This window comes from Bombina bombina, chromosome 3, assembly GCF_027579735.1.
Source record: "Bombina bombina isolate aBomBom1 chromosome 3, aBomBom1.pri, whole genome shotgun sequence".
Taxonomy (NCBI): domain Eukaryota; kingdom Metazoa; phylum Chordata; class Amphibia; order Anura; family Bombinatoridae; genus Bombina; species Bombina bombina.
The window spans coordinates 468,494,209-468,507,874 of NC_069501.1; the positions used below are offsets into that span (position 1 = coordinate 468,494,209).

The 13,666-nt window shown below is 41.5% G+C and overlaps 1 protein-coding gene across 1 annotated transcript in view; it reads left to right on the forward strand.

Annotated features, from left to right (window-relative positions):
- The window catches only part of TFEB (transcription factor EB), a 155,150-nt gene that overhangs the window by 100,430 nt on the left and 41,054 nt on the right, over positions 1 to 13,666 (forward strand). Inside the window, 1 exon segment of the mRNA XM_053706750.1 lies at positions 11,924 to 12,178. Within this exon segment, the coding sequence (XP_053562725.1) occupies positions 11,924 to 12,178 (255 nt within the window).

A 13,666-nucleotide genomic window follows, 5' to 3' on the forward strand; every position in this document is an offset into this window, starting at 1 on the left:
GACAAATTCTATTTGATAATAGAAGTAAATTGGAAACCATTTTAAAAATCTCTATAATTAATTTGAATCACGACAGAAAAATAATGGGTTTTTAAGCATCAGCAGAAAAAGATAGTCACTTCAATATAAATAAAAATGAATTTGAGAGAAAGGGGAAGCTGTCATGTGACTTCTTCTGTGATGTGTATTCTATCTATCTAATAATCCTGAGAAGCAAACACTACAATTTGTGGTTTCAGTTTTACTATGAATGCTTTGTTAAGCTATTTTGTACTCTTAATGTCGCCAGTATGTATCATATGGGCAGTCTCATTATGTAGCAACATTAACTATGATTTTTACAGGAATACTTCAATATATTTGCACATTTTAGGGTTAGGTTAGAGTGTGCTTAAAATTAAAATAACCGAAAACCACTTTGTAAATGGTCTATTTCACTATTACTATGCACTCTTTCAAAATTAGAAGGACACAAAACCAAAACTTTTGTTAAATGATTTAGATAGAGCATGCACGTTCAGACAATTTTCCTATTTGTTTCTATTATGAAATGTGCTTTGTTCTCTTGGTATCCTTTGTTTAAAGAGCAGCAATGCACTACTAAGCCAATGATAAGAAGCATTTGAGTGCATCCACCAATAACCACATAGCTGCCAGTAGTGAATTGCTGCTCCTTGGCGTACCTAGGTATGTTTTTACCAAGAGAAAAAAAAATTAATTATATAATAGAAGTAAATTGGAAAGTTGTTTAACAATGCATGTTCTGTCTGAATTATGAATGTTTCTTTAGACTTTACTGTCCCTTTTAAAACTGTAATTTTGTTTTCAAAATTAGAATTGTTTTACAGTTTATGGGCACACCCTTTGAAAAGCTTTTTGAGTGTTAGCTCCTTTACAGTGTTCAATCAGAAACGGATATATACAAGCTTTATGAATTAAAGGGATATGAAACCTAACAATGTTCTTTTGTGACTCAGAGCATACAATTTTTAAAGTTTCCAATTTGCTTCTATTATATTTGTTTCATGCCCATGCTATTCTTTGTTGAAGAGCTACCTAGGTAGGTGTCTGTAGCACTACATGGCAGGAAATAGTGCTGCCATCTAGTGCTCTTGTACATGGATAACATTCTTGCAAAACTGCTGCCATATAGTGCTCCAGCCATTGTAAGCTCCTGAGCACACGTCACTGCTTTTCAACAAAAGATAAAAGAATGATGAAAATTTGATAATAGAATAAAATTGCATGCTCTATCTGAATCATGAAAATAAGATTTTGGATTTCATGTCCCTTTAAATTATTTTGTATGCAGATTTTTTTCTTCTTAAATGGAAAGAGTCCACAGCTACATTCATTACTTTTGGGAAATAAGAACCTGGCTACCAGGAGGAGGCAAAGACAACCCAGCCAAAGGCTTTAATACTCCTCCCACTTCCCTCATCCCCCAGTCATTCTTTGCCTTTCATCCCAGGAGGTTGTCAGAATTTATTTTGTCTCTTATGGAGGGTAGTACTCTTCAGCATGGGACAGGAGTTTTAAGTAGTCCTGTCAGCCTCTCAATGAGGGCTTGAATGAAAGTTAGAGTTCGGAGATGCAGGGAGTTTCTTACTGCAAACCATCCCGACTCATAATAACAGCTCCACAAGCAATCAGCGTTGTCGAACTTTGCTCCGCTGCCTGCTTTCTTCTCTCAAGTCCATGGTGGAGGCGATGCTACTATCCGTCACACTTGAAGGGCCGTGTTCCTGTTCCACGGCATAGATTTCGGTAAGATCGTTTCATTTTACTTTATTCGCAATGTACTGTAATGTGAATGTTTCCCAAGAGGCTACCACCCTACCAATTTAACATAAGGGTCTCAGTGAGTCTCTTTTAGTATCTTGGAATCAAGGGTTAATATCTCCTGAGGGGGGTTATTGAACAGGGGGGGTTATAATCATGTTTGTTATGTGATTCAACCTGCTTATGTGTTATGTTTATAAGCTCGTGTTTTGGAACATTGAGGCCTTTGGAAGTGACACAGCCTTTTGGTTGGGCGTGCTTTTTTGGACTGTACGGTTCACCTTGTGATCGGGCGGGGTTACGTTCCGTTTTCCATTTCCTCATTCCCGACCGTGTAGCGAAGGAAATATTCTAGTCTGCAGGGGTCTGGTCATAGGAGATGGTGAGTGCCCCAGCCATTGGGGGTGTCAGGTGCCGTTTTTGTTTTACTACTTTAGTCCATATTTATATATCCTCTATCCAGTTATGGAGGATTCTGATGCTGAGACTATTTTGATTTCAGATTCTGTGTCCGGTAACAAATTCGGATTGGCCTCGTTGACACATGTCAACCAGGTTTGTTCAGTATGCCATATGAGAGCGCCTTGTTCCTCGGGCTCGGAGAATCAAGGGACAGCTGAGCCATCCGCCTTTGGGGGTCCTGTCCTCCGAGAGGCAAGTTCCCTACCAATTCATACTTCTACACATGCGGGTAACCCAGTTTATGATTCCTCCATGCAGGGTGACGTGTCCCCCCCCCCAGAGGTAGCAGCACATTTTCAATTCCACATAATGTTAGCGATTGTTCGTCTGCAGAGTCCAGACATTTATTTGAGATTGTGCTCGTGCCCTATTGTCCCGGGCCTTCCGCCTTGGGAAAGGGCTTCTGCAGTTCCCCGCAGGTGTAACTGTCCCTGAGTGTTGTGCCTTTCGTTACAGGATTGCACGCCTTCGCGTATTGCTCAGACATGTTTTTAGTTATTGAATGACCCTATTGTTAGTAGGTATGGGGATTTTGAGTCTGCCTATTTGAATGGTGCACCTCATTAGACATGTGGGGATTAAGTAATCTCCTGATTGTCATTTGATTGAGATCTTTCACAGTTTTTTGGAAGATAGGGCTCCGCTTGACTGGTCCTGCGGGTAGGCCTGTGTCTTTTTGGGCGCTAACCTCGGTTGCCTTATATTTTATTTGTATCCAATGGGATGTCTTTTATTTGGTTTTGTTTCCTTCAGGAACCTTCTGGGATCGATACTCTTTTTCTTCTTCGGAAGCTGTTTTGGACACGTTAGTCCTATATTAAAATGTCTGTTTTCTTTTTTTCCCCTATGATGGAGAATTTATGCAGCTTGCCGGTTGGGATCCTAAGTGCAGGCTGGTCCTGTTGGGTTCGTTCGGTCTTGCGGCTGTTCAGACACGTGGCGCTGTTCTGCTGGGCTGGTACAGTAGAAGTGCAGAGTGCTCAGGTTATCATTGGTTTTCATGTTCAACTAAGCAGTTGAGAGGACCAGTGGGTCCGTAAGACGGGAAGGATTCTTTCAGTCCTTATAGCCTTCAGTCATAGATGACCGGGTCAGGGGAGTTTTTCCGCTGAGTCACTCTGGCATCTGATATCATCAGAACCTAGTGTTTTCCTCCCCCATGCGGTGGACGGTTGGAGGGCTTAGCACCCCATTGCCGCAATTTAAAAAGGTTTGGCCTTTGGTTTTAGGGCTCTGGATTGCCCTTGTGGGCTTGATCTAACAGCTTGTATCAGAATAGGCTGTCTAGCATGCAGAGGGTTTTCAGTTTGAAACCTGTTGCCGCTCTTGGCACCTTGCAGGTGTGCGCATACTCTATTTAGAGTGTATCTAGATACAACTCTTACTCTTGACGTGTACTGTCTGTTTGATTGATGAGACCTTCGGGTCTCCTTCCATTGTCTCCGGGTGAGTTGGATCTCCTTTTAGGGATCTGTAGTTCTAGGTGTTGGTTGATCCCTGTGGGGACTTTGTTTAGCTTGGGGTTTTCCAAAGCTGAGAAGGCTTAGCACCTTTCTCTTCCCTGTGTCCTGCTGGTGTGGAGGTGATGGGGAGACTAGCCCTGCTAGAAGGGTTTTTTTGACCTTGAGGTATCCCTTTTGTTGTCCTGAGGCCTTGAGAAGTCTCTTCTTAAGACTTCTAGCCTTGCTCCTTGGAGCCGTGGGCTTATGTTAGGGGTGGTTCCTTCCTTTGTTCAAGGTTTTAGAGTTCTTCTAGCTATCCAGATTCTCTGGATATGCATTCATATCCCTTGTGTCTGGCTTGTTGGCCAGTTGGGGTGTTTCGTTCTAGGGTAAGGTTGCCTGAACTATTAGGTGCCCGGACCTGTTTTTCTTCCTGAGACTTCCGGTTGTTGAGGCTTCGCTTGTCCTTTTTCCTGACCCAGTCTTGGGTTGTTTTGGAATCTTGGATCTCAGGGCTGGTTGGGGTGTTCCACGGTAGTGGGAACTTGGGCTGTGTCCTTGCTCCATCTATCTGACCTGGTCATGGTGGCCAGGTTTTCGGAGTATTTATTACTCTTTGTAACAGAGCCGCCCAGGTGCTCTAGGTTTAGCTTTGTGACTTGCGCCTCAAAGGTTGTTGGTTCATACCCAGCTGCTGGCACTAGATGTCCAACTTCTCGTGCGCCTTACGGTTGCAGTCCCTTGGTCAGCTTGCCAGTGTAACCTGTGGATTCCCGAATGGGTTGGCTGTGTCTCTGCTTGGCAAGCTACTTGTGGGGAGGTCCTTTTCCAAGACATTCATGTTGGGGATTTATCTTCCCATTAGCCGGTGGCTTCGGGCCTTGAGTTAATGCCCTTTTGGCCTCATCCCTTTTCTTTAGGGGATATTCTCCTCCCTATGGGGATAGAGTCCTTTCTTCGGGGTTCTCCTGGTTGGGAGGTGGAAAGGTGGGATGGGTTCCCCCTGGGGTTTTGCTGGCTCCAAGTCAGACTTGTTTGGCCTTTTTTTTTTCAGATCCTTAGGTCTATGGTCCTGTCGTCTGTTTTTGGAGTCAGGTTGTCCCTGTACTTTGTGGGGATGGCTGTGCTATCCTTACACTCGTTCCTGTACCAGTTTCGGGATGCTTCTGTTCCCCGGGCAGGGATCCCTGAGGCTGGGTTGGTCCAGCTGAGTGGGAGTCTGCAGGTCAGGATGGCGGAGTCATCTAAGGTGCTGCGTTCAGGTCGCAGTCTCCTCTGGATGTGTGGGCTTTGTTGAATCTATCCTGTTGGCTCAGTCTGCTAGGATATGGATTTTCCTTTCAACTTGCTCCATTGCTTTTAGAAGGGGGTCTCTGCTTCCTTTTGAAGGTATACTCTCCTTCTCGGGGGGCCTCGATTGAGGTTTTGTGTTCCCCTTTTTAGAGACCTGTGTTTGGGTCCGGCGGCTTAGGTTGCCTGGAGTGTGCCCTCTGTCTGGGGGTTGCTTTTGCAGTCTTTTCTTGCTTAACTGCTTTTTCTTCCTCTGTGTCGTCCTGTTATGGACTCTGTGTTCTCTAACTTGGGGTTTTCGACTGGGTCTATTGCACATTTTTTGTGGATGAATACTTTGGTATTCTATGTTCCGACGCTGGGAGGACTTTGCCTTTTTGGTTGCATTCAGTACTTGCAGGATGTTGCAGAGCAGTCTTTTCTGTCTCTGTGCCCGGTTTTATCCCGGGTTTCGCTGGTATAGGCGTTGCCTCCTTTCCCTGTTTGGGCCCCTTTGGGTCTTTGTGAGTTGGGCTCACTATTGAACACTATTGGTGTTCTTTTTTGGAGGGGACCTTTCGATTTCCTTGGTTCTCCTTTGCCCTGATGTTCCCTTCATTAGTGGGGGGTGAGTGGTTGGGGACCGTCTGTTGGGCAACGGTGTCTCCTGGAGGACTGTTGGCTCAGTGAAGTCTGTTTTGCGGTCTCTAGCTTGGCTTGTGTACTAGCTGCGAGTCGGTGTCCTTGGGGCTTTTCCTTTAAAAAATGTTCTCGGCTTCGGACAAAGCATTTTTTTTTTATTGGGTAGAGGTTCATGCTTGGTGCCCTCAGTATAGGCCGCCTTTTGTACCCTCCCGTCTTGGCATTCTGTTTCCTCTATAGCCTGGGTATTGTTTTCCCAAAAGTAATGAATGCAGCTATGGACTCTTTCCATTTAAGAAGAAAAACATAAATTATGCTTATCTGATAATTTCCTTTTCTTCTGATGGAAAGAGTCTAGAGCTCCCCACTCGTGATTTTATGTGTGGTGTCCTTTTATTCTTCTGGCACCTTTCACCCTGATATTTCTTCTACTGTTCCTTGTTCCTCGGCAGAATGACTGGGGGATGAGGGGAGTGGGAGGAGTATTTAAACCTTTGGCTGGGGTGTCTTTGCCTCCTCCTGGTGGCCAGATTTTTAATTCCCAAAAGTAATGAATGCAGCTGTGGACTCTTTCCATCAGAAGAAAAGGAAATTATCAGGTAAGCATAATCTATGTTTTTGTGGTGTAGCGATTTCTTTTAAAAATTTAATTTAATTTCCCTTTCATCTTAATTACGGACAATTAGAGCATACAATTTTAAACAATTTTCCAATTTACATCTATTATCTAATCTGCTTTATCGTATTGGAAACCTATGTTGAAAAGCATACCTAGGTAGGCTCAGGAGTAAGCAATGCACTACTCAGATGTAGCTGTCGGTTGGTGACTGCACATTCATCTTAATTATGGACAATTTTTTGTGTTGTGTTGTAAATAGTTTCTGATAAATGGACATTTTTGTGCACATGTTCTTTGTGATATAAAGCGCAAGAAATACTGGTGCAGTGTAAGGTCAGTATGGGGGTTGTATAGTTGGTAGAAACCTTCAGGTCTGTAGGATAGGTTGCCCTCCTAGAGTGTGTACAATCTTCGTCCTAATGGCCGTGTTTTCTCCACAGTAATTATATAAAGAAAAAATATTCACTAGATTTAATTTCATTTAAGTGTTTAAAAGAATATGAAACCTAAAATGTTTCTTTCATGATTAAATGGACACTAAACCCACATTTTTGAGCATGCAATTTTAAGCAACTTTCTAATTTACTCCTATTATCAATTTTTCTTCGTTTTCTTGCTATCTTTATTTGAAATGCAGGAATGTAAAGCTTAGGAGCTGGCCCATTTTTTGTTCAGAACCTGGGTTACGCTTGCTTATTGGTTAGCCAAATGTAGCCACCAATAAGCAAGCGCTATCCAGGGTACTGAACCTAAAATGGGCCGGCTCCTAAGCTTTACATTCCTGCTTTTCAAATAAAGATAGCAAGAGAACGAAGAAAAATTGATAATAGGAGTAAATTAGAAAGTTGCTTAAAATTGCATGCTCTATCTGAATCACTAAAAGTAAATGTGTGTTTAGTATTCCTTTAAGAGAGCATACAATTGAAACAGTTTTTCAATTTATTTGCATTTTCAAATTTTCTTTATTCTGTTGGCATCCTTGAAGGAGCAGCAATGCACTACTGGGAACTAGCTGAGCTAGTGAGTTAGTGACAAGAGGCATATATGTTTAGTAGTATGCTTTTCAACAAAGGATACCAAGAGAGAATAGCAGATTAGATAATAGAAATAAATTGGAAAGTTGTTTAAAATTGTATGCTCTGAATAATGAAAATCACAAAGACATCAGCACCTTAAAAGTATAGCTTTACTTTATTGGCAACAGATAAAAACAATAGTGGCGTTTCGGGGTCTCCCCCTTAATCATACATGTGCATTCATTTTCTACAAACTTTTAAAGGCTTTTTTTGGCGCCAATCTCTCCATTCCTGGTTATCTACTGCCATCTAGTGGACAAAACCAGTTATTGCAGTCACATATATTACATTTCTTGAGACAGCAATCTATGTAATTGTAACTATGTATCACTAAATCATAATCTTTATTAAGGCCTAAGTGTCTCTAGCCTATGGATCCATTGCATCTCTCTTTCTATTAAAATCTTCTCCCTGTCCATTGCATTTCTCTGTGGCCCTATGTGGTTAATCACCTGCCACCTTAATTGACTGACTTGGTGTTTTTTTCTACAAAATGTGCTGACAGAGGAGCCTCTAAATCTCTACAACCTGATATTGGACCTGTTTTGGCTCATTCTGTCTCTCACCTTTCTAGTAGTTTCACCCAAGTAAATTAACCAACAAGGACACTTGATAAGATAGATCACAAATTTGGACTCACAAGTGAAAAACTCATTCATTTTATATCTTTTCCCCATTATGTGGGTGGTAAAAAGAGTCTCCTTTGATTATAGAGCTGCAACTCATGCAGCTGAGGCAAGGATAACTGCCTGTCACCTTTTTTTTCCTATGTGTGTATGCGTTGATTTCTTTCCTGATCCTATGTCAGTGCATACCAGGTGATCTCTCAGATCTTTGACTCTTCTATGAGCCATTAGAGGGAGTTCCATAAAGGCCTGTATTCCCTCATTACAGTCTCGCAGTATATGCCAATGCTTATTGACTATGTATTTAGTTTGCTGACTTAGTGGACTGTATTGTGTAACAAATACATGCAATCTTTCTCAGCCTTCTTTCTGTTGGTCATAGGCTCCCTATCAATAATTTCACACATCTTCTGATCTAAACGTGTCTTGGGTATCCTCTCTTCTTAAACTTAAAGGGACATAATACTCATATGCAAAATCACTTGAAACTGATGCAGTATAACTGTAAAAAGCTGACAGGAAAATATCACCTGAGCATCTCTATGTAAAAAAGGAAGATATTTTACCTCACAATCTCCTCAGCTCAGCAGAGTAAGTTCTGTGTAAAAAGTTATACTCAGCTGCTCCCAGCTGCAGGTAAAAAAAAAGAAAATGAAGAAATGAACAGCAGCCAATCAGCATCAGCAGTGCTGAGGTCATGAACTCTTACTGTGATCTCATGAGATTTGACTTAACTCTCATGAGATTTCATAGTAAGCTTCCTTTACCTGATTGGTGAAATAATATGAGAGTTCATGAGGCTCATCCTTTCAGCTGTCCCAGGACAGACATACTAAAAGGCTGCTTAGAAATCCTTTACAATGGGATGTGGCTACTGAAGAACTTTTGAGGTAAAATATCTTTCTTTTTTACATAGAGATGTTCAGGTGATATTTTCTAGTCAGCTTTTTACAGCTATGCTGCATCACTTTCAAGTGTTTAAACATTTGGGTATTATGGCCTTTTAAGCTGCTTTTCCTCAAGTCATTGATGCACTTCCCTCTCTTTACTTACTATTCTTTTTCCCCTTTAGAGGTTGACTTTTAGGTAGTGAATCTATTAATTTCTTAGGGTGAAAGCTATTGTAAAACAGCAAAGTATTCTTGTCTGTATCTTTGGTATGGATATCAAAAGTAATCACATTCTCCTTTTTATGTATCACAGTATCCAAAAGATACAGATTCCTCACTGTCGGTTACAGAAAACTCAAGACCCCTCACGGCTGAATTAAGCTCTCCAACAAATTTGTTCAGGGATCCAATGTCGCCCCACGATATGCCAAACACGTCGTCTATGTAACGCCACCAGACTGCTCCCATTTTCTTAAATATCTCATTTTCATAGACAACTCTCTCCTCAAATTCACACATGAACAGATTGGCATATGATGGTGCGACATTGGATCCTATAGCTGTGCCCTTTACTTAAACAGTACAGTACCAGCCTCAATAACTTCAAGAAAATCACATTTTAAGAATGAGTGCCCCTGATTGATTCTAAGATTTTTAATGATAACCCCTATACCTGTTTCATGTTTAATAGCTGTATACAGGCTTTTCACGTCCATAGTATACAGAAGGAATTTGTCTGAGTTTAACTCTAGATTGCAGACTTTATTTAAAAAGTCTCCAGTGTCTTTCAAATATGAGGACATCTTAACTACCTCTGTTTGAAGAATCTTATCCAAAATTTAGAGATGTTAGTGTAGACGGAATCCACAGTGGAGACAGTCAGTGTTGTCAGGGGCTTCTCAACACTCTTGTAAATCTTAGGGACAGTGTAAAATATTGGGGTTCTAGGATTTTTATTTGTTAAGTAATCCAATAATTGTTTATTAATATGTCCTTGTCTTAAACCTCTGTCTAGGACATTCTTAATTTCTTTCTGTATTTCAGCTATTGGATTATGTGACAAAACTTTATGTGTGTGTCAGTGTCATTAAGTTGAGTATTAATCTCTGTGATGTAATAGGATTTATCCAAAAGTCCTGTGGCTCCTCTCTTGTCTGCCCCCTTAAGTATAATGTTAGGATTTTTCTTTAATTGCAATAGAGACTGTCTATCTGACTTTGAAAAATTGTTATGTTTAAAATTGGTCTTCCCAAACACTTTATGTTTAGTACTCTCCTTTAATTTATTCAATTCTTTATCAACCAGTCAACCAGTCTGATAAAAGTATTTACATTATAGTCATTTAATACAGGATTAAAGGTGCTTTTTTTTTTATACAAATTAAAAAAAAATGTAAGGACCATTCTGTGTCCTCAGTTTGGCTAGACAAAGATGTGCTACCGCTATTCTCTCTCAAAGCATGCCATCTTTTCAACTTTATATTGCGGTATAATTTCTGCATATCCTTGTCTAACTAAAAAAAAGTCAGTGTCCGTCCTAGGGCAGAATGACAAGCCCATATCAAGCAATTGAATTTCCTGCAGTGATAGTTCACAACTAGACACATTAACCACAGTGCTATCGACATTGAAATTATCTACTTGCGTGATGTAGGTTTGTTTTTCCGATTCGATCGCCTGGGCATGGGGTTGTTCATCCATTTTCCATTTCTAATGTTTGCGCCCTCCTCTACGCTGCCCTCTTCCTGGCTTTGTTCCAAAGGGGACACTGGGCCTCTCTGATAGGCTCTAGGTCTACTTCCTGAATAATGAAAGATAATATCTGGGTTTCATGTCCCTTTAAACACATTTTGACTGCATTGTTTAGCTGCTTAGTGTTGATGAAGGACTCATAGCACCACGGAGAACTCAGTTCATAATGAATGCACTTGATATACCTCATACTTTTAGAGTGTTTATATATTATCTTCTGTGGCTAATTAGGGACAAATAAAAATGAGCTCATGCGCTGGTCAAACAATCATTGTGTAGAATGTTATATGGCCAGGGTTCTGAAGTCTGTAGAATCACAATTGAAGCCTGTTATGGTGGAACTGTAAGTAAGTACATAGCAACGTTTTTTTTTGTTTGTTTGTTTTTCCATTTATGCCTAATTAAAGTGATGGTAAATCCTAGCATTTGGGAAACGCTGGGATTTACCATTAGAACAAATAAAGGGAACTTTCAGTCATTAAGTATAAAATATTTCATACTAAAAGTCCCTTTATTTGTCTGAAGAGTTCGCCGCATTGAGCTGCTCAGGCAGCCTGCGTCAGAACGCAATTTTGCACCAAGCCGGATAGCCCACACGGCTATTGGCTAAGAGGTGGAATCGTCCCTTCTCAGCAAAATAGCGTTCTGCCGCAGGCTTCCTGAGCAGCTCAGTGCAGCAAATGCTTCAAACAAATTATACTTCATGACTAAAAGTCCCCCTTTATTTGTTCCAATTTGTTTAAAAAAAAACGCTAGGATTTACCATCACTTTAAAGGGACAATAAACGTAGAAATTAATGTTAGACATTAATCTAGGGACACTTGTAAACCCAACAGCTCAGTTGAAATAAATGTAGTGTGTATTCGTGATACGTAAAGCAACCGATAGCTTTACCCAGTGTAATGCATTTTTTAGGAAACAGAGGAGCAGAAGAGGCTGGCGAGGAAGGTAAGGTAAGTATAGTTTAGGGGTTAAATCTTTAAAATCCCTTTTATGGTGAATTACATTTTGATTATACCGCCATTTAAAGGGATACTAAACCCAAATTTTTTCTTTCATGATTCAGATAGAGCATGCAATTTTAAGCAACTTTCTAATTTAATCCTATTAATTTTTGTTCATTCTCTTGCTATCTTTAATTAAAAAGCAGGAATGTAAAGCTTAGGAGCCAGACCTTTTTAGGTTCAGGTTCATAGAACAAAGAAAAATTGAAAATATGAGTAAATTAGAAAGTTGCTTAAAATTGCATGCTCTATCTGAATCATGAAAGAGCTTACCTTTGTCTCTAATCCATAGATATGTTCACCATCTTGTGTCTTGTATCACTCTAGTTTGGCTTTTTTCCATTACTGTTTTATAACAGGTTAGAACTCATCTGGAGAACCCAACCACATATCACATCCAGCAATCCCGGGATCGAAAGGTGCGAGATTACCTGTCTGACACCTATGGGAACAAGTTTTCATCTCATATTAGTCCGCACAGGTTGTCCCCAAAGCCGCCTCCTGCCCCTTCCTCTCCCGCTCACCGCGCTGCACGACTCTCCTCCTCCACAGGCAACAGTGCGCCAAACAGTCCGATGTCCAGAATGAATCTGTGTTCCACCAGCGAGAGAGAGGTGAGTAGAGTGATAGGTAGCTGGTACTTTGGCCTACTGCATGGTATGCCACTAGCTGGCATTGATCTTTGCATTGTGTGCCCATGGCTAGGAGGGACATTGACATCTGCACAGAGTACCTCATATGTTTTCTGGTAGAGGTCAAATAAGCCTTTGACCGCTGTGTTGTATGCAGGGAAACACACCTTGGTATGAAATAGTTGTTAGTGCAAAGAATTGCATGAACTTCACTTAAAGGGACACTGAACCCAAAAAAAATTATTTCGTGATTCAGATAGAGCATGCAATTTTAAACAACTTTCTAATGTACTCCTATTATAAATTTTTCTTTGTTCTTTAGCTTTCTTTATTTGAAAAAGAAGGCATCTAAGCTATTTTTGGTTCAGAACCATGGAAAGCACTTGTTATTGGTGGGTGAATTTATCCATCAATCAGCAAGAACAACCCAGTGTGTTCACCAAAAATGGGCCGGCATCTAAACTTACATTCTTGCATTTCAAATAAAGATACAAAAGAGAATGAAAAGAATTTGATAATAGGAGTAAATTAGAAAGTTGCTTAACCCCTTAATGACCAAGGACGTACGCCACACGTCCTCAAAAAAAAAACAGTTAATGACCGAGGACGTGTGGCGTACGTCCTTGGTCTGGAAAGCAGCTGGAAGCGATCCTGCTCGCTTCCAGCTGCTTTCCGGTTATTGCAGTGATGCCTCGATATCGAGGCATCCTGCAATAACCCCCCTTGGCCATCCGATGCAGAGAGAGCCACTCTGTGGCCCTCTCTGCACCGGACATCGGTGGCCGGTATCGTTGGTGGGTGGGAGCAAGTCTGGGAGGCGGGTGGGCGGCCATCGATGTGCCGAGTGGAGGGGGGGCGGGACGGGGCGGGAGCGCGCATGGGAGCGCGCGCGCGCGCGTGCACGGGGGGGCGGGGGGCGGGTGCGTGCACGGGGCAGGAGCGGGAGGGAACCGCTACACTACAGAAAAATAAACTGTGAAAAGTAAAAAAATAAAAAGTTTTGAAAGCTGTAAATAAACAGCTAAGGGATCTGGAAGGGGTGGGGGGTTGATCTTGGGGGGGGGGGTGGAAGCTACACTACAGAAAAGGGCATTTTTTTTAAAAAAAAGGCAAATTTTTTTACTAAACTGGGTACTGGCAGACAGCTGCCAGTACCCAAGATGGCGCCCATTAAGGCAGCGGGGGAGGGTTAGAGAGCTGTTTGGTGGGGGATCAGTGAGGCTGGGAGCTAAGGGGGGATCCTACACAGCAGCATATGTAAATATGCTTAAAAAAAACACAAAAAAAGCCCAAATATAGCTTTTATTTTAGTACTGGCAGAGTTTCTGCCAGTACTTAAGATGGCGGGGACAATTGTGGGATGGGGGAGGGAAGAGAGCTGTTTGGGAGGGATCAGGGGGGCTCATGTTTCAGGTGGGAGGCTGAGCTCTACACTAAAGCTAAAATTAACCCTACAAGCTACATAATTAA